The 21,879-nt window shown below is 36.0% G+C and overlaps 1 protein-coding gene across 1 annotated transcript; it reads right to left on the reverse strand.

Moving 5' to 3' along the window:
- Positions 1 to 296: 296 nt before the first annotated feature.
- Positions 297 to 16,221, reverse strand: LOC146157978 (chromosome-associated kinesin KIF4-like). Its single transcript, XM_083383608.1, has 21 exons — positions 16,099 to 16,221; positions 15,882 to 15,996; positions 14,706 to 14,902; positions 13,422 to 13,521; positions 12,662 to 12,821; positions 12,082 to 12,296; positions 11,250 to 11,425; positions 10,667 to 10,837; positions 10,025 to 10,210; positions 9,490 to 9,586; positions 8,865 to 8,977; positions 7,781 to 7,950; positions 6,861 to 6,995; positions 6,413 to 6,533; positions 5,155 to 5,352; positions 4,582 to 4,719; positions 3,518 to 3,727; positions 2,568 to 2,738; positions 2,136 to 2,237; positions 1,258 to 1,353; positions 297 to 575 (listed from the first exon to the last, which is right to left on the reverse strand). Exons 1-21 carry the CDS (start codon positions 16,213 to 16,215, stop codon positions 297 to 299), a joined length of 3,267 nt encoding a protein of 1,088 aa, XP_083239734.1. The 5' UTR covers positions 16,216 to 16,221.
- Between the last annotated feature and the right edge of the window lie 5,658 nt (positions 16,222 to 21,879).

The raw sequence follows: 21,879 nt of genomic DNA on the forward strand, positions 1-21,879 counted from the left end.
AACCCATGTTAGCCCTCTGCTGTCACCTGGTGGTGTATGTTGACGCATCTTTAAAAGTTTTTAAAATGTAAAAAAAAAATAATTACCAAGATAGATTTTAATTTAGATAAAAAACAGTTCTTAATTGAGTTTGGCAAAAATATAAAAGTTATAAAAAAAGTTTCAAACTGAAAAAGCTATCAAGATTATATATTTTTTAAGTAAAATAACATAAATTTACAAAATAAAGTATAACTCGAAGTTGAAAAACAATTCATCGAGAAATTTACCACGAAAGTTTTAAAAACCCATTATATTTATCTCTCTACCGCCACCTGGTGGTGTCTGTTGACGCATCTTTCCTCCCCGCATCCACATCGTTCAGTGCATCTCCTCCCGTTCTTGACGCACACGCAGATCTTCTTGGAGCAGTTGCTCTTTGCGCATGCGCACGGCTTCGTCATACTCCTCTTCCTCACAACGATTGGTGTCGGCATGTAGTCCGACTCAGAGTCGTAATCCGAGATCTCATCCGAATCTTCCTCCATGTAAGCCAGCTCTTCCGCCGTTAGGGGGCGCTTCGTGCTCTTCTTCTGCTACAATTTTTTTTTTTTATAATTATTTTTTTAGATTTTAATGTGTTTAAACTTTAAAGTGTCGTTAATTTTCGGTTCGTTTGGAGGTTTTATTTCTCTTTAAAATGTTCTGCTTTTGAAATATCAAAAAAAGGAAATTGTCTTTCGTGCTCTTCTTTATAGATTTAAAAAAATATATAATTTTGTTTAAAGTTTGCTTTTTTTTTGTTATTTGTTTAAAAGTATTTTTTCTATTATTATTTTTTATCATTTTGTTTAAAACTATTTTTTTATTATTATTTTTTATTTTGTTTAAAAGCTTTTTATTATTATTTATTTATTTATTTATTTTGTCAAACGCAGTTTTTAATTTGTTCTAAGTTTTGTTTATTTTCGGTAGGTTGGAAGTTTTTATCTTTAAAATATTTTATGTTTAAAACGTTGAACAAAAGAAAATTATCTTTCTTCAAATATTTCGCGATTTGCTTGATTTTAGTTTTTTTTCGTTAATTAGGATTTTAACCCGTCTAAGAAATACTTGTAACTAATTAATAATTGAATTATAATTGATTTGCAAAACTTTTAATTTCCTTACAAAACAACCATGTGGCTCTCCTTTCATTTAAGGGTTGCAGGTTACTTTACCAATATTTATCGCACCCTTAAATTTATTAGTTGTTGAACATCAGACTGAACATTTTACCTTTTTAGGTTGTTTAGGTTTCTGGAATGTTGCGTCCAGAGGTTGGAAAAGATTCCCTTTTTCTTCTTGTTTCAACAACTTTGTGATCACGTCCGCCTAAACATACATTGAAATCACAAATAGTGGTGATTACACGCCAAGAAATACCAGCCATAAGATCGAAAGAAGGACAACATCAACGTCGGGGTGAAGCACACTTCGGAATAAAACCAAAATAGCACTAAAACTTAATAGTCGTAATAACGCCTAAATCGGAAGAAGTCATAAATCCGTCGGAAAGACCTAAAAGGTCAGAATCAGGCCTAAACAACACTTTAACTAACCCCAAACCCCACCCCTAAGTACATCACTAACTTCCCTAATAATTTCAACGCTAACCCATGTTCTATCCCCACCCATTACCCACCACTAACCCCAAACAGGACCGAAAATCCGTAGCCAAAACAGCGGTTCCCTAACGGCGCCGGTCAGACTAGGGCGTCCAAACCTTGGCACCAAAAGGGCCGATGCCAGACCGATGGCCCCCGATCGTCCCATACCCCCTCCCTGCAGTTTATGGCGTTATTTTGTCCATTTTGGTCTTATTTACGACAGTGTTATATATTGTTCTGTTGTGGATATTTCTGCGTATTTGGCTTTATTATGTCGTTGGTCTTACTACTATGGTATTGTAGACTTTCTGCTTTAGGTTTGGCTGCTTTCTTATTGTGTGTTCTCGCCAAGAACACAGACATCGAAATCGCGAAACAGTAGCGATTACCTTCCAAGAACAAATGCATTGAAACTTCAAACAGTGGCGGTTACCTGTGGACTTACATACATGTAAGCCTCTAAACACACACAAACAATCTAGAGAAGTGTTTAAACAAATTCCCTACTTGTATTTTGATCTGGGATTGAAGGTCGTTTTCCCTCTGGCTCGGGTTCACTACTGTCCGGTTCAATGTTGATTGGTTGAGTTGGCTGGTCAAGAACAACATCTGAAGATAAACGATAAAATGGTAATAAATGTATAAACAGCTGCCGTTCATAATACCTCTTCTGAATCAGAAAATATCACGCGCAATGTTACGTAATGATACTGCAATAATCTCCCGATCTAATAGAAAAGTGTAACATTCAGAAATGCTTCGCGCCCCACTGTTTGGAAAGCACTGGATTAAATTAAACCACCATTTATGGTTTTCAACTTAGTTATGGTTTTCAACATATATATATCATTTCAACCTGCTCTTGGTAAGACGTTCTCGCCCGAACAAGGCACAGAAGAGCCTTATAATTAAAACAGACATGATTATTCACATTCCCACCTGCTCGTGATAGGATGACTCTAGAGCGGTCATATTCTCCTCCCTCTCCCTCCCCACTTTCTCCAGCTCCTCCTCAAGCGCTCCCACTCTTTCCTCCAAACTCCTCTTCTCATCCTCCGTCCTCCTGGAGGACTCGATCCGCTCCTCCTCCGAGATGCGCGAGGACACGATCTGGTGGTTGCCATGGATACGCGGTTAGAACACCGTTGAGAAGTATATCATTATTATTTAAAAAAAAAATTGTATTGTAATTTTTACTTTTCCGTTTTTATTAAGTTTTTGCTTAAAGGTAAATTTTATGTTGTTTTTTAGTAAAAGTTACTCTTAAACTTCAGAAAATCTGTTTGCAACGATTTTTGTTGTTGGAATTATAATAAAAAAAGTTAAAAAATATTTCATCACAATTTAAAACAGAAGGTACTTCATATCGAGTTGCCAGAAACTCTAGGTTCGTTTTCACCCATGCATTGCGGCAGGTTGAGTTACATGAAACACCTACAAGGTAATTGACCTCCATCAACCTTATGTCAAACAGCATTTTTGTTAAAAAATCGTTGAAACCCGGTCCTTGTGAGAAGCTTGATCACTTGCGGGTCGAAAGAGATGTTTCATGATGGAAATACTTCGAACATTATAAACTTACATTATCGTTTAAAAAAAAAGTAAATTTTGTTGACAAAGTGTTCGTTTTTAGAACGTGGTCCATTGTGTTTTTTCCATTATTGTTTATCTGGTATATATATATGTTTTCGCCTTTAGTTGCAATTATATTGCCCTGAAGAAGATTGCCCGAATAGGTGGTCGAAACGTTGGTACTTTAATAAATATTGCCGAAAGAACAATTTTACAATTGTGAACAACGTCTCGCAGCAACAGCATATTCACTTAGGTGTAATAACTTACAAGTTTAAATTAGGAAATTCATGATTTAAATACTAATTGTAACTCACGAGTCCGAAGAGATGTTTCATGATGGACCTCGCTTCTGCGATGCTGGTGATCTGCATCATCCTGGCTTGCTGTCGGACCCTCGAGTCCTTCGCATCCGAGAGTTTGCTCCGAAGCTCCTTCACCTGCGCTTCCTTCAGCTCCGCTTCGTCCTCGATCGCTTGTCGCTGTCGTTGCATCTCATCGCACTCCGATTTTAAGTAAGTGCGGCGCTGGAATAAAATGAGGTTGTGAGTCGAAAAATTTAAGCCAAAACACACAATGAGACTTGCGAAGCTGATTAGAAATACGACTTAAAAAGCTTTAAAGCAACTATACAAGGGGAGGGCGACCTTTTTTAGTCGGGAGACAAAACCAAACTGAGAAATGTCTTTGTGGGCCGCACAAAATGTTAATCTGTGTAGACTTCACGCATCTTATTACAACAACCACAACGACTGTTGATCTAAAGTATTTTGCAATTAAAAAGGGGTCCAACTACATGCAAATATTATGCGGGCTTACTCTCGACCTCTTAAACTGGGTGAGGCCCAGTTTGGCAAGCCCTGGTCTAGAATGACATAATAAAGTCAAATACGCGGGAAATTCTACAATAGAATAAGATCTAAAGCAAAAATCTATTATACAATAGTATTAGGATCAAATACACAATAAAGCAAAGTATGCAGTTATATACACGACAGAATAATATTGAAATCGTCTAAACTAGACATAAACCTGTCGGAATAAGTCCTAAATTCATCGGAATACAAATTTACATCAACAATAAATTGCCTAACAGCATCTATAAATGTAAAGAGAGCCTAGGAGTATTTTATAAACAGTTTTAAATATAGCTTGATAATAAATAAGCCAAAAAGGTAGAGTAGATCGACAGCTTTAAGTTCGAAACGTCTTAATCAAGATGCTGTCGATCGACTCGACCTTTTTGGCTTTGAAATTTATTATCAAGTTTTAAATATGGTTATAAAATTTATAGGTTTCAAAGACTTAAAATACTTTTTGCAAATTAATTTAAAGATATAAAGACTGAGGATAGGATCGTCCAGTAACCATGGCAACTTACCCTCTTGCTAGGCGATTCCGTGTCCTCCATCTTGTTGAGCTGCTTCTTGAGGTCCTTGAGCTCCTCCTCCAAGCTCTCCAGGTGGTTCCTCGCCTCCCGGGAGCGAACTGCGATCTCAATGTCCTCCTCGAGCCAAGACTGGATAAAGAGGATAGAATCATCTGGTTAAATGGCAAAGTATTCAAAATCAAAGGTTGCGACGGATTAAGCGCATAAGAGGATCGCATATTTCTCAAAATTCACATTCATGTTGTATATTGAAACAAAAGATTTTTATGCAGTTATTTGACATAGAGGACATAACCATGTTGAAGAATCATTAGAAGATGAGATGATTTTAAAGGTAGAGCATTCCACTTTAAGCGTCAAGCAGATCTTTGTGCGTTTCCATAATTTAAACTGCGGTATTTTGTTTTTTACGTCATATCACTTCACTGACGTCATAAACCATAAACAATTGCGGAGTAAAATTTGCTTTAATTAAAGACAATAACACAGTTTGATTCAAGCGACACATACATATGATTGTGACGTTTCAATCCCCATTGTCCATTGTTTACATTCAAACCTCACCCTCATCTTGGTGTTGGCGCCATCCAGTGACCGAGCTTGGGTCTGCTGCCGCTTAGTGGCGGCCAGCTTCTGCTTGAGAAGAGCTTCCTTTAGTCTTCTGTTGGAAGCAGCTGCCTCCTCAGTTTTCCTGCGGAGGACATTCTTCTGTTTGCTGAAGTCGCGCTCCAATTTAACGATCTCGAACTGACGCTTCCGGTCCTGGAACAATGAGAACAATGGATGTGACAATGGAGTGAATGTGTGAATAAGAACAAAGGAGCAACAAGGATAAACAATTGATGTGATAGGAAGAAATATAACACCTGAGATGACAATAGAATAAAAATCAATGAAGAACATAAGGAAAATGGGATTTTAACATCATTTTATATTAAACGTAGCAGTCAATGTAGAAAAGTTTTTGCTTTCACCACTTTCTAAACCAGGAGTCGGCAACCTTTTTCTAGTCGCGGGCCAAAACAAAACTCAGAAAGGTCTCTGCGGGCCGCACAAATTGATAACTAAGAATTATGTTATTGAAATGTTAGAACAACTGTGAATCAGGCGGACCTCGGATATTTTTCGCACTTAAAACGTGTTTAATTTCATTTACAGAGGCAGCAAAGTGTTGACGCAAAGCGGATGAAAAGTGTAATAAAACCACTTTGAGCGACGCGATAACATTTAAAGTTAATCTAGTTGAGTGTTTGTTAACTGTTTCAAGTCAAGGCGCACCTGGCAAGCGAGCGAGCGCGATTTTTGTGGGTATACCGGTATTTCTTGCAAATTTTTATTGCATTGCCGAAAATAGAAAAATGTTATAAAAATATATATCCAATATTTTTTAATACTTTTTCCCATTTTACGAAAAGCAATTGCTTTGCAGCCTTCCAAGGCGCAACGGTAAAGAATCGCTGATCTGGTTAAAAAGGCAGCATCAATACGTAAACCAACCGGACGTATGATGAACATTCGAAATTTTTTCGCAATTACGTAGTTAAAATAGTCAAAAAAAAGTTTGTCAAATAGACTCGTGTCTAATTTGTCAAAGAGGCGGCGGGCCGGATGAATTACATCGGGGGGCCGGATCCAGCCCGCGGGCCGTAGGTTGCCGACCCCTGTTCTAAACACACAACTCAAGCTACACATCAAATAAATTCTGAGACTTTTGACAATTTCCAATTTTTAAAGAGATTGTTATTACGCAAATTAATTCAAATGCCTTTCAAATACTTAAAAAATTGAACTACTTAGTTGAAGTCTTTAACAAAGCTCATACCTTCTCCTTGAGTTGCTTTACTTGTCGCTCCTTGTCTTTCTTCATCGCTTGGAACTTCTGGTTTTCCTCTTTGATCTGTTTCATCAACTTCACACGAACACTCTTCATCTGCTGGATCTCACTTCGCAAAAATAATATCATAACATTATAAACATAAATTACACCGAGCTAACCATTGAAAGAAGAAATTCGTTGCGCTCAAGTAAATTCGTCAAAAAAGGTTGACATTCGATTCACAGGTTTCAGCTTAGGTAGTTAACCCTTTATGCAATGAGCGCCACTTAACCACTTTCCCCGCTTAGAAGCTTGTATTACCCATGTATCATCCCCAAGCCCCAACCCTTCTTTCCACCCAAACCAACTACTGTTCCACCGTGTTTCCACCTCAAACTCGAACCCTAATTTCCACCCCATACAAAAAACTATTTTCCACCTCTGTTATCCTCACCCATGCAGTTTGTTTATCTTCTGGTCGCCCTGCGCCTTCAGTTTCGACACTTTTTCTTTTTCCTTCTTCTCTTGTTTGAGTTCTTTGATCTGAGTTTCAAGTTCCAACAATCTCTGTCTTCTTCTCTCGCTGATCCTGAAACAAACAAGTAACAGATTACTAGAAACTTTTACTGAAGTGACACAAGCACAACTTCATCCCTGCAAGCTTTAAACCAACGTTTCTCAAGCCATGGGTCGCGTACAAAACAGTGAAGTAGTTTTATTTGGTTATTTTGGTTGGGTCGCCGACTGCAGTTTAATATAGTTAGATTTATTAACATTGGTTTTGGACATAACGTGTCCAAATTTGAAAAAGATTACTTAAACTTAATCAGGGAAGAATTTCGACGGAATAAGACAAAACCAGTGAAGATCCCGTTTTTTCGGGAAATTTAAAAACTCATTTTTTTATTATTGTGAAAGCTTAAAAAAATGAACGACTTGACAATTTTAGAAAAAAAATATCTAAACAAATCTTTCCTTGATCTTAAGACTGTTTTATAAAACCAGGTATAAACACAAAATTATTTCTAAAAAAAATTACAGAAATATATATTTCGCCTTGAAAATAAGCATCATCAGTTTCTGAACAAAAAAACAAACATGTATAAACCGTCAAATATATAATCACGTATAAAATAATAAAACAAATAAAGTTAGCGAATGCAACAAGCGACAATGTGAAACCAACGTCTTTCTTGGTCATAAGTTGCACTTTTTTTACTATTTGTTCAAATTGGAAATACACAAAACGACGATTTGGTAATTTTAGAAATATTTAAAAAACAAAAAAAAACAGTCTTTCTTCTGTTATAAATTGCAAAAGGACTATCGAATAACTTTTGCCACAAACATTATTTTTAGTAAATTTCCACTCACTGTTTGGCGTCCTTATTGTTGACAGCGACCTCTAATGCCGCCACTAGCGCATCTTTTTCCTTCTGTAGACCCGATATTTCGGAATCCAACTTCGCAAGTTTCTCCTCGTACTGGCTCTTCAGCGCCCCCATGTGCTCCTCACTGGCTCCCATCTTCTTGGCCAGATCCTCCTAAAAAAGAAGAACGTCAACAAACTAGGGTAGACTATGCACGGATCTGTAATGTAGCTTGATAATAAATTGCAAAGCCAAAAATCATCTTGATTAAGACGTTTCGATACGAACTTGTATCATCTTCAGTTAATGTGACTGAGAAGCAAGTCAAAGCATCTCTTATGAAAGGTGGGACGCAATTGTTATCAGTGTACGTTTCGAAAGGAAGAGTGTAATTTAGCACCTTCAGGTGTTGAACAGGGTATCGAAACGTCGTAATCAAGATGATGTCGATCTACTCGACCTTTTTGGCTTTGAAAATCATCATCAAGCTTGTTTTAATAAACGCTTTATTCTGATTTATATTCCGTTTATTTTTTATTATTTTGTTTCAAATTTACTTTTATTTGCAGTAGTGTAAAGGTCGCTCTCCTATCTTCGAGATTCTATATGACAATTTTTCTCCTTTTTTCTTTTTTTTTCTATTTATTTATTTCTTTTACTTTTTAACAGTTTTGGAGAAATTAAGAGAAAAAGTAACTGTTTAAAAAATAATAAATTTTAGAAAACTATTTTTTTCAAATACTGCATCAAAAGTCACCTTAATTAAAAAAAAAAGCATGAATAGAGGAATGATAAGAATTTAACAAATATTTTTGTAGCAATCACAAACTTAGTGTTTACAATATAAAGTGATTGGACACACAGCGATTAATGATAACAAGCCTTTTTTTCTTCTAAAATTTGTTTTAAACCGTTATTAAACCTGTATATTGTTTATCTACACACTTTTTTATTTCCAATTCGTGTTATTTCAACATTGCCACTAAATTTATTTATTTTTGATGCTCTCGGTGTTCTTGTGGTATTATTTATGCTCTTTTTTTAATATTTGCACGAAAATAAATTGTATCCAGTTAATAGTGGTGAACCTTCATTGCGAGAGCCTTGGAGAGTTCCTGGAGTTGGTTGGAGAGCTTGACAGTTCGCATCAAGTGTTCAGCTTTCATGCTTTCGTTGTGTGGAGCACCTTCGCTCATTGAAGCTACAAACATAATTGAGGTCAGAAAATATACGATGTGGTAAGGAAGATGCTGGGATCTTATATCCGCTCGTCAGGCCTTGAAGTGATTCGTCACTTCCCTTGTGAAAAAGTTCGGTAACTACTGCTTTAAAAATCAAACACTGGTGACATGATGACTAACTATTGCAACTGCGTAGTACCACCTTCATTGAAGCAACACAAACACAATGTGCTCATGACGATACTGCAAATGTCGGGTTGGCTAAAAAATCGAATTAAAGTATTGGCAGCAATTTAGAAGCTGACATTCGAAAAACGTAATAAACTTTGCGAAGTTAGTGACCTAAAATTTTGTGTAATTAGGCTTAATTCAAGTAACTAAGGACGTTATTTCCTAAATTGACAAAAAATTATTTAGAAAAAAACAAAAAATGCTTTTTTTAATGATAATCCAATTATTTTATTTAACATGCCAATAAAGCGGCATTAGTGCTGTTTATGTTAACATTCTGCTATTTTACGTATTAACTTACTTGAAATGGCTTCATCTCCGTTGATTGAATCTTGTTCCAAGTTTTGGGCGATTGTTGTAAGATCATTCACGATATCAGCAGGGGAATCCCCGCACAACTGGAATGAAAATAAGTTAATAAAACTTTAAATTTTACAAACAAGAATTAAAAAGATTATATTTGGTATTAAACCACTTTTGAAGATTTTTTTTTTCCAAGTCGTCCTACCTAACTTCTTTTTACTACTTTGTTTGGTTTCTATAAAAAAATATGTTTTAAATATAAATGTAACGTTTACTAAATATTCGATAGACAATTCACCCAGGGTAAAAATTGTAAACGATAGCAAGAACAAGTGTTTATTTTACTAGCAAAAAAATTGACTTATTTGTTAGTGTTTTAGTAACATCAAATTAGCGAGAAAAAAACAAAACAATAAAACTTATACAAAAATTCATATTTCCCAAAATTATTGAAAACATTTTAAAAACAAAAAAATGCAAATTTGCTAAAAAAATAAATTAATTATTTTTGGAGGGGTTAAAAAACGCCCCACCTTGACAGCGATTATGTTGTCACGAAGCGCTCGTAGTTTGTGAACACAATCTCTTTGTTGTTCTTCGTCTAAAGCTTGCTCGGCGAGCGAGAGGTCGTGGGGGTCGTCGACAACTTTCTCCGCTTCAGACTTCAATTCACTCAACTGCGACTGAAGATGCTCGCGAAGAAGATCGTTCGTGATCGCCTGGAGGAAAAAGTGAGGGGAAATTGGATTTAACAATTGTTTTTTTAGCCACCAAAAATATGTTAGTTTTAAAATCAACAAAGTAAAGTGAAAATAATTTGTTCAATTTGTTTGATTGAACATAAAACAACTTTTTTGTTTTGTTTTTAGAGCAACAATAAACAATAAAGTCACAAAACTTTAAAAAAGTGACAACAGTATTGAGTAATAAATGTTTTGTTTGGCATTAGATTTTTTTAAGTTTCTTTCACTACGGAATTTTGTAAGCACATATATTAATCTAAATTCTAAATTCATCAAATAAATCAAAGATTATTTAACAAACTTTAAAAAAACGAGTGTTTTAAAGACATTTGAATGTTCAGGGACTTAGCATACATTACATTTGCCCAACTAACATCGTTACAACACAACTAAGGTGTTAAGGTACAGTACACAAAGTTGATGGTACTTTACCTTCTCACACATCTCTGTGTTGTTGTTGACGAGGCTCTGCATCTCCGCCACCAGTTGCCTCTTCTCTTCCTCCAGCTTCCGGACCCTCTCCTTGCTCTCAGAGGAGGAGGACTCGGGAGATGATGAGGTGCTTCCGGTCGTCTGGAGGAGCTTGATCCTCAACTGCTGGACCTGCGGCAAAAATTAAAGAGAATGATAAAAAAAAAATTTCTGAACCCCAATAAGCTCTAATTCAACTATGATTTTAAGACAGTGTGTCAACCTATGGGTTGTCAGCCACTATGAGGTCATGGTTGGATTTGGTTGGGTCGCAAACTGCGGGAGTTCAAATTGTTAGATTTATTGAGATTGGTGGAAAGCTGGAAAAAATTTGAAGAAAACATTAGGCGTGGGTAACGATTCGATTAGGGTTGGGTGCAAACTGCATTATTTCTGCACTTCACATGCTTAGATTTCGCCTATTTGCAATATCGTTGCCCTGAAGAAGATGGTCTGTATAGGTTATTTTTAGAAAACAGTTCAGTGACCCCTATTCTATATATTTAGGATTTTACCCACCCCGACATATTAACCCACAGTTTACCTCTTTCCTGAGAGATACGAGTTCTGCGGTCTGTGGGTCGCGGTTCACCACAGCTTTGTTCTTGATCTTACGAGCTCGGTCGGCGTAGCGAAGCGTGTTGAGTGTTTCTTCAGCGTTGCTATCAGCGGGACTCACACAAGCTATCATCACTGTTAAGCTGTTGCCACCGAGCGAATCTGAAAACACACAAATAAAATGTTAAGACCTTGTAAAAATTAGATAAATCTTAAAAAAAAAATGGTTAAAAAAGATTACTACTGATTTTCTTAACAAACAGTTTAAAATTTAAGTGCTGTTTAGTTAAGGAATCTGCCGACATTTTTTGTTTAAGAAAGATTTGCAGGAAAAAATAGTACAAGGAATTCTATTATGAGAAATAGTTTATATTAGTTTAGTAAAGATGATTAAATTTAAACCAAAAAAGGATTACCAAAGCTCTTCCAATAAGCCTGTGGAGTAAGAATATCAAATGCCTGAGTGAAAAAAGTTTAGAACTGAAACGGCCGCAAACTGTAAATTGTAAAGTTGAATTAGCAGACAGTGGAATATTTTTCAACCAAGTATTGTGGGTGGGTTAATTTAAAGGCAGTCCTATGAGTGTTTGCTGAAAATCCACTTTATTTTAGTTACAGAAATGGGTAAAATAATGGCTGTAGAGTCGGTTGCGGACACAGGTATAATTAAATTACAAATTTAGCCGCAATCGCAATCATACTTTTAGGTCTAACTCAGGTTAGAATTGTTTTAATCGACTCTGTAGCCCTGCTAACAACATGGACACTTACATAGATCACAACTAAAAAAGTGTAGCAACCCCAGAAGCGACCCCCACCTTGCAATATCCGTGTGAGTTTAGAGACTCTGTATGGCACATGTTGGTCACGTTGCCGCTCATCTCCCAAAGCGCTTATCACATTCCCGAGTGCCAGGAGACCGGAGTTGATCTTTATGCCTTCTTGTAACCTTTCACCTTTGGCCTTGGTTCGTTTGGCCCGCTCGGAACCTGCCAGGTCGACCAAGTGGAACTTAGAGCAGGTGTACTCGTCACTGAAAAATAAATTGTTGAAGAAGTAAGGCAACAATGCTGGTAAATCTTGAGTTGGTTTTAGTTGGAGAATAAAAATGATAAAAATACAGACAACACAAAATAAATCAGCTTTCCAAAGTTATTCTAAATTATGGATCTTAATATTTTTTAAATATTAGCATTATATATTCAGTTGTTGAAACATTTTAGTAGTTTGAAAACAGGCCCAGGCTTGACCGGAGGTCGTGAGTTCGAACCTCACTGCAAGCCAGTTGTTTTACCATCCTGCCCTGTTTGCATCATTCATCGACAGATTCGGTGAATCTGCAATGGATATCGGTGTGCTTTTCTTTAAATAAGTTTAACGACTTAAACATTCACTCACGCGTCCTGCAGACTTCTAGACTCGAGGACTATGGTGAAAATGGCGTGGGACCTCGATGAAGTTGCGTTCATCGCTGTACAACCGGTCGATCGAGCGCTGTTCCCCTTCTCCATAAGCTCAAGCGTTTCACTCGGACTCGAAACTATCCGCTCAGTAAGACCTGAGGAAATTAAAACAGCATAGCAGTTGTGCCTTGTAGAGCTCTAATCCAAAAAAAAAAAAAAAAAAAAGAGAAAATCATATAAAACCTCAAGAAAATGATTGTTTGATAATCCTTTGCGGTTAGGTAGAACTATCCAGCTCTCATAAAACAACTAACAAAAATTATATTTTGTAGTTTCTTTTCGTTGTGGAAACATTAAAAGAACCATTAGTTGTGACCTGTTTAGAGTTTTCACGTTAAAAAACAGAAATGTTTATTAAAAAGTGTTTATTTGTGATGTATTTATATTGTGGTTGCTTCAGCTCACAATAGAAGTTCTTTCACCTTGACTGTAAAGTTGTTTTAGTTTTAAATTTTATATGTAGTTTGAACGGAAGGGGATTTTTTATTTTGTTGAACAATTAAAAAGTAATTTCATTTTATCAATACTAACTCTATAGTAAACTTCGTGTTAAATTGTTAAATAAAATCAAAGTTTTTAACATAAACAAACACTACCAGCACGACAGAAAGCAAGATGTTTACTTTATTTTTAGTAAATGTTAGTCATCTTAAATCAAGTGAAGTATGTTCAAACTAGTAAACGTGCATCCACACCTGCTATTCTTATCGATCCGTCGACGTTTTCGCGAATGCTGAGTGGGACTTGTCTTGCATCAGCGGCCGCAAGCAAGTCCTTAACCTCCTCCTTGTAAATCTGCAAGGAAACGTTTCGCAACATTACAAGTCAACCAAGGCTAAAAAGACACAAGGAAACATGGACTTAAGGCAGTGCTTCTCAACCCATGGGTTGCTGGGTTCTGAGCAAAATTTCTCAATTAAGAAAGAAATACAAATAATGTCTTACAATAATAATTATTAAAATTCAAAATTCTTTATGCTAATGCCTATTTTTCGTTTGCTAACAAGAAGCTAGTTTTTATTTCGCTATCAAGAAAAACCAATTGGGTCGCCAAAGATTAGTCGTCATGCTTAAGCTTAATTGGGTCGCGGCGAAAAAAGGTTGAGAAGCACTGACTTAAGCCATCAACCAGTATTCATGGTAAAATATTTTAATGGCAAAAAAACAAATAAGTGATGTAAGAAGTTCGAATCTCACCCCAGGCTAGTTTATTGGACGATTTAAGGGGGCATTTCCCAAAATGCAAGACGCAATTTACTTAGCATTTATTAAGCAATAAAAGTATTAAATACTAAATGTTAAACATATTTTTAATTTTCTCAACATATAATCTTATCTTTTCGGCAAACATTTAGTGACGACATATTTAGTAGAAGACTCAGTATGAAAAAAGTAGGCATCTGTGGGTTTCAGTATGCATCAAAAAGTGGGAGAGTTGACAGGTGTACATTCATGTTTAGTAAATGGTTTAGATTTTTAAATTTGTTAAACAATTATTAGTAATTGCCAAATGCTAAGTTTGATGCTGATGTTGTTGTCCTAATAAAGATGAACTATTTTGTGCACATATTCAGAATCTTTTAAGGTTTGCTCTTTTTAAGGTGGCTTCTAACAAATTTAATAGACCACCACTAGTTTGTCATGTTCAATTATGTAAAAAATAATATTTGTTCTGTAGTCACACAAGTAAAATATATATTTAGAAAAATTGTTCAGAAGAATTTAAAAGACTGTTTCCTACACTTAATATTTGTTCACAAAGTAGTGTACATGTTAATCGTCTTTTACGATCAGTGATCTTTCTTAACTATAATTATATTTCAATAGTATTTTACCATTTAAGATTTTCCTACACTCACTATGACCCTTATTTACATTTACTATTTAAGTTTGCAAGAAGTACCAAAGTTAATTCAAATCTGACAGATATTTGAATATATTTTGTTTCAGAAAAAATAAAAAAGTCAAACTTATCTCACCTCAGCATAAGAAACTTTAACGAGGAACTCGTGAGTTGTTCGTTGAGAAATCCCGCTGAACAAGTCGGTGATCACCCTCGGAATAACCCCCGATGTGTCGTCAACAAGCGATGTTTGTGACACACAATGAGCCGAACCCATAGAGTAGGTTTTCCCACTTCCAGTTTGACCGTAAGCCAACACGGTCCCGTTGTAACCTGAATATAGAATAAATTATAAGAAGAAAGAACTTGGTTGGTGGAGCGAGTATTAATTATTTGCACCAACATATGGAAATAAAATTGACAATTTTTTTTAAACATCTTTATTTGAAATTTGGTTCTTTCTTTAAATAGATTGACTGTTTACATATTTCAACGTCTAATCAATTTGACTTGATATCACATACTTGTATCCAGAATAATATTATTCTAAAGGGTTATCCAACAATATCAAGCGCAACCAATACACAATGCAAATTTATCATATCGCTACGCGTCCAATGCTAGGATAGTAACAACAACGATTTGACATCAAATTAAAATAAAAATTTCAGCCATGGTTCAAAATTCAATCAATCATTCTTCTCTTTAAATGACAATATAAAAAAAAAATAAGCAACTTGGAAATAAAGGTAACTAAGTTTTGTAAAGGTAACCTTTTTGCCCAAAAACCCAAGAGTCAATACAAATTGCATGTTTCAATTGAATCAAACACCTAATTTGACCATAGTAATTATGTTATTTTGGTTTTAGTTCAGACTGACAGGCTTTTGCCTAAAACTAACAACATTGTACCTAATTATAACCAGAAAGCATTTGGTTGGTTGGGATAAAATGTTTGCACTAAATATTAAAAATAAAAAAATCTTCAAGTTAAAAAAAATATAATTTCTCTCAACTGATACAAGTAACATATTAGAAAAATAATAAAAAGGTGTTTTTAAGTTGAAGTTCAGCCGTAATCCAAACACAATTTTACTACATAATTAAAGCAGTTAAATTCAAAGTGAAATCAGGCAGCAAATTACGACTCGATCGCAAAAAAAGGCATTGGACGCTATAAAAGTCTGTGGTGAGATTTAAACTCATAACATTAAGGTACAAAGTGGTTGATTCTAATTAATAATAAGTGCAGATCTTGGATAAATTTACAATAGTCTTGTTATACTTTGGTGGATAAATGATTTTTTCTCACCTTTAAATATTCCTTCAATGAGAGGAGCCACACTTGCTTGATAAACCACATCTTGGCCGGTTTTCGGGTCAAAAACATAATCGAAGGTGAACGCCTTGTTGGCATTCACAACAACCTGAACAACAGGAAATATTAAAAATGTCATAATTCATTAAATACTGAAAACATTATAAAAAGTCAGCCACTTTTTAAGATATATTTTACACTGAGCAAATACCTGCTGGGCATCTTTGATGAACGCTAAACATTCCTTTGCATTTTCATCAATTTCTCTTTGTATTAACGGACGAGTTCGCAAAGCTACTTTAACTGGAATCACCTTTTCATCACTCATTTCTGTTTATTTACTAGAAAAAAACAACCCCTAAGACCTAAAATGTTTACATTTACAAATAAAAACTTAAGAATGTTGGTGCTGGTCTAGAATCCTACCACAATCTTTTTGCAGTGATGAAACGAGTTGTCAAATTGAAATAGCAAGGAAGGGATAAATATGGGAGAATAAATATAGATACAACACTACATGAAATCAAGCTAACTCCCACCCTAACCCTAGAATCCAAACAATGTTAGCAATATACCACCCTGACGAAAATGTGGTAGGATTATAGAATCGTTTTTTTCAAGTAAATGTTTATTTTGAAATCACAGAAAGCCAACAGCAGAGTAAACTTACTTTAAATAAAAATTAAAAACTTTTTTTTAAAGTTATTTTATGTTATTTTTAAAGTTATACACAAAAAACGGTTTAGCGAAATATTAAATCGAAAAAACAGTCGATCAAAAAATTGTGCTGCAGCTAACTTAGAACAACGTGCGAGTGTATTATTTCGCTTTTTCTTAAATAAAACAGGTCGTTTCTAATAAAAATAAACGAAACGAAACAAAAAACAAATTTTGTTTCAATAAAATTTTGCCGCTTCGAACTGCGACGCTTGGCTGAACACATAGAATACTTATACTATTTTGATTTGAAAGTCAAGTTTTTCGTTTTTGCTATTTTTTACAGGATAACTATTATTAGCAAAAAGTGCTTCGGTTTAAATATTGTTTAAAAAAGACACCAAAACTCCCTTTTTATATATGAACTTCTCAAAATCCAACTTTTTTTTAAATAAACCAAAAATTGCAAATTTAAAAAATCTATACATTTTAAATAATTCGACCCGTGACAAATTGTTTTTTTTTACAAATACAGTATTTGCCGTTTTTTAGTTTCAATGCGTTCGGTTGTTGTTTGAAAGCCCAATTGTTGTTGTAAGATGTTCTTGTTATTCGCACTCAGAAACACAAATAGTTAACCGAGGTTCGATACCACCAAGTGGTGTTTGAAACTGTTTCATAAGGTCGCAAGCTGGCCTGAGGTAACTTTATGTCGTGCTTTAACACCTTTTGACTTTAAGGCTTATGCATTTGTAAGCTGGAATGGAGTCGGTCGATCCTATGGTCCACAAACAATTTTTTTCTGTATGAAGGTCCCCTAATCGTCAATGGTTCGGGTAAAAACATTTCAAAAGCATTATTACTATTTGAAAGGTTCGAACTTTTTTTCAAGGTTAGTAAAAACTATAAATCAGTAAGGTTACCGTCAAAATTAAAAACTGTAAAAAAATTGCCATAAATGGTGGATAACGAATTTTAGTTATATTTTTTCTGGCTTTCTTTAAAACCTTAAAATTATATTTGATAATTTGAACAAATTTACAATTACAAATGTTATATATTTCTTTAAAGCTTCGGCCAAGTAGTTTAATGTGCTCAAGGGCGCCGTTGGTGGCTACTCTATAGTTTGTAACACCACCACATGCGGCGCTGGAGATGTAAGCAATAGGAAGACTTTAGTTGGTAAAAACAAATAAAACATAAAGGCATTGTCTTGTTAATGTATTTTTATTTATTTTCAAATAAATATTGCAGCAATCAAACTTTATGCAAACGTTGGAAAATAATAAGGACGTTCTCCAGAAAAATAGAACTTGCCGAAATGGTGAAAAACAAACAATTCTGGTTGCACATTAATGATAAAGATCAAACTAAGTACAGAACTTAGTAAACCGAAAATCAGTTTGTTTGGATATTATATATGATAAATATATTTCACTAGAATGATCATATTTAGGTAGGCCTACTTAATGCAAATAAATCAATGTGTGAAAAATGTCGCCTAATTTTGACAAGCGCTATTTTTTTTTAAATCTACACCAAAAAACATTCATTACATAAAAAAGTTGCAACATTAAAAACTGGTAGTGAGCAAGAAGTAAATAGCTCTTAAAAACCTACAACAAGGCTAAAAAACATAATCAAGTTAACTAGATCAATCAGCGGTTCTCAAACTTTTTCCTTGCAACGCCTTAAAATGGTTTGTTGAACTTGTGATGAGAACTTACAGTAACTTGTTTTTATTCTTCTATTTTTATTTCGTGATACAAAATTAAAATTTTGAAACTATTCGTTGTATATTTTTTTTGTAACAATGATTTCGTACGCCCATGTCAGGGGATAATAATAAAAATATGTTTGGTAATATTTTATAACACCATTAAAACGGAATGATTTTGCAGGAAATTAGACCACCGCTCAATTCGAGGACCTTTGGAATAAATCAACCGCAATTTGTTATTTTTGTACAAAAGTTGAGCGAGCAATACACTGGTTTAAAGAAGCTTTTCTCCTTAAGTTCTTTCGCAGAAAACATATCTGACAAAAAATGTCACCAAAACAAATGTCGCTTAACGCGTGTCGCATGTCGCTAGTCACTTTTTTGTAGTCGTTATCTGCTTGTTACTACTCGATAGAAACTTCCCATTTATCGCTTGCTGCATGTCGTTTGTCGCCTGTTCTTTGTTGCTTGTCGCTTTTCTTTTGTTGCTAGTGGTTTCTTGCAGATTGTTAGCCGCTGGTCGCTTGCTGCATGTCGCGTGTCGCTATTGGTTAACCGTTATGTCCAAGGCACGCATTTAAATCATGACAGCTTCTTGGTAAGTTGGGGGTTCATCTGATGATTGGTTAGGGTTAGGGGGGTAAGGTTCAGGGGCGGTCGGAGCCTGCGGGAAACCCCCTAAAACCGGGGTGTACATCGGTGGCTCCGCAGACATCAAAGGATTGTTCTGCTGCAGATTTGCATCGTGTCGCGTACTTTCCTGCGACACGCGGTTCGCGACAACCGGCCTCCTCTCCCGCTTGGGCGACAAACACGACGCAAGCATGGCCGCGATGAATAGCGACATCGCGGCGCCCATTATGACGTAGCTGAGTTGTGAGTTGTTCCCGACGAAGATCAAGAATATTGCGATGATGCTGAAGATTATTGCGAGGAGGACGAGACATCCGGAACAAGTGCACGGGGATGATTCACCTGCTGTGGGGAAACAAAAGGAGGACTTTAAACTAGGACGAGGAACTTAAAACTTAAAATTTTGCAAATATAAAGAATGCTGTGACACAATCGCTCGAAAACAACAAGCCTTTTAATATTAATTGTTTTATGACGTCATTTCACGACGTCACTTTGTGCATTATTCAAAAAAAAATGCATGCACCCCTAAGAAAAAATCCTGGATCCACCACTGCCAGTTTTATGCAATTACTAAAACGTTACAATCACGTGAACAAATCACAATCACATGAACAAATCACAATCACGCAAAAACGTTACATTGCGTCACAGCGCATACGTCACAATTACGTGGACACATCACAATTACTTAAACGCCACATTACGTCACAGTCACATGCATACGTCACAATGCGTCCATTTATATGGAGATTCTGAACACAGATCGGGTTTTACAGGAAACAACTTTTCAGCGACAAACACTTTAGCGATGCCGGGGGCGGTTTCCGGTGGATTAAGTTCACAAACTGATGGTTGGTTTGTACAACAATGTAAGTTTGCAGTTTCTCAGGCGGTGGTTCTGACTTGGAAGGAAAATTTATCCAAAATAATGGATTAGTGAGTTAACGGGCATACCTACACTGTTGTTAGGGAGAACAGCTTAAGAATACTTGGACCATAAGCACCTCAAACGATGTTATTTAAAAAATGTAAAACATGAGCTTTTTATTTAAATGAAATATCGATTATATTTTTTAAATAAGCAAAGTAATGAAACAACAACAGTCTGAAAAATCGTAAAACCTACAAAAAGTAAAGGTATATGTTCTACTTTGTTGATTATGCGAAACTTTTTACGCGCTTTTGATTCGACTACAATTTAAAATTCCACTGTTATTTAAAAACTTTCCTACTAATTTAAATAGAACTTGTGTAGGTAGATCTATTGGTACAATTGAAAATGTCCACTACTAAAATGCCACTGTTAAATGTGTGTAACAAATATTTTATTAAAACAACTTTATTTCACTCGCCATTGTTAGAGCCGGTCCTTGGGGAATTCCCCTCCCTCATCAGAATGGTGTTGTATTTGTAGAAATTTCTGCAGTTCACTTTGACAGATGTTTAAGCTATTTCACGGACCTGAAAGAAAAAATATTTTCACATAAATCATCGCACGCGTTTACTGAACCTGCCTGATGTTCATTATGTATCGCAGTTTAACAGATAGGAGCCTTATACTGCATGCTGTGAGCAATTTAGTTGCTGCCCAACCTTACACAGCACTCAGCTATCACGTTACGCTTTCAAAACATCTGCCTCCTTTAAACGCTCCAGGCTCTCAATTGTGAGCAGCTCAGCCTTTTTCTTTTTTGATGACGTAGTTCTCTCGCTTGCCTTTTCTCCCTCTCTTTCTCTCTTCGCATTATTCGCTCTCTCGTTAGGTTTCCGTCAACTTTCTCTTGAACACATGACTGTTAGTCGAAATTTCTCGTCAATAATAAGGTTAACTACGTCATAATGAGATTCTGCTTGTTGGAAGGTCACGTGCAAACTTGCAGCACTTCGATTACTACGACACAAAATACTAAGCTTATGTTTTTGGTCAGTGGGTAAAGTAAGAATTTTGCACGAAAACTGATCATTATCTGATAATATTTAATTAAACTAAGATATTAGCTGCATGTTTTTGAACGGCATCGAAAGGTAACTCCCGGTTTTCTGAGTTTACTTGTTTTAGTTATGACGCAACGTTGTGACGTCATCTCTAAAATTTTCCCCTGGTCATTTTTTTACTTAGTCCCGATAGATTGTAACTCAAGCTAAAATTCTACACAGTAATTTGCAAAGCACAATTTTATTTTGTTTATTCCACGTTATAACGAAGTGTACGTGAAAGTTTTAATTAGTTAGTGGTTCTGTTAGCTAGGGTCGTCCGATAATATCGGATCGGAGCCGATACCCGATACCAAGTGGTAGTATCGGTACTCGTCCGATAATATCGGATCGGAGCCGATACCCGATACCAAGTGGTAGTATCGGTACTCGTCCGATAATATCGGATCGGAGCCGATACCCGATACCAAGTGGTAGTATCGGTACTCGCCCGATAATATCGGATCGGAGCCGATACCCGATACCAAGTGGTAGTATCGGTACTCGTCCGATAATATCGGATCGGAGCCGATACCCGATACCAAGTGGTAGTATCGGTACTCGTCCGATAATATCGGATCGGAGCCGATACCCGATACCAAGTGGTAGTATCGGTACTCGTCCGATAATATCGGATCGGAGCCGATACCCGATACCAAGTGGTAGTATCGGTACTCGTCCGATAATATCGGATCGGAGCCGATACCCGATACCAAGTGGTAGTATCGGTACTCGCCCGATAATATCGGATCGGAGCCGATACCCGATACCAAGTGGTAGTATCGGTACTCGTCCGATAATATCGGATCGGAGCCGATACCCGATACCAAGTGGTAGTATCGGTACTCGTCCGATAATATCGGATCGGAGCCGATACCCGATGCCAAGTGGTTGTATCGGTACTCGTCCGATAATATCGGATCGGAGCCGATACCCGATACCAAGTGGTAGCATCGGTACTCGTCCGATAATATCGGATCGGAGCCGATACCCGATACCAAGTGG

Source organism: Ascidiella aspersa, chromosome 3 (genome assembly GCF_963924565.1).
Source record: "Ascidiella aspersa chromosome 3, kaAscAspe10.2, whole genome shotgun sequence".
Taxonomy (NCBI): Eukaryota; Metazoa; Chordata; class Ascidiacea; order Phlebobranchia; family Ascidiidae; genus Ascidiella; species Ascidiella aspersa.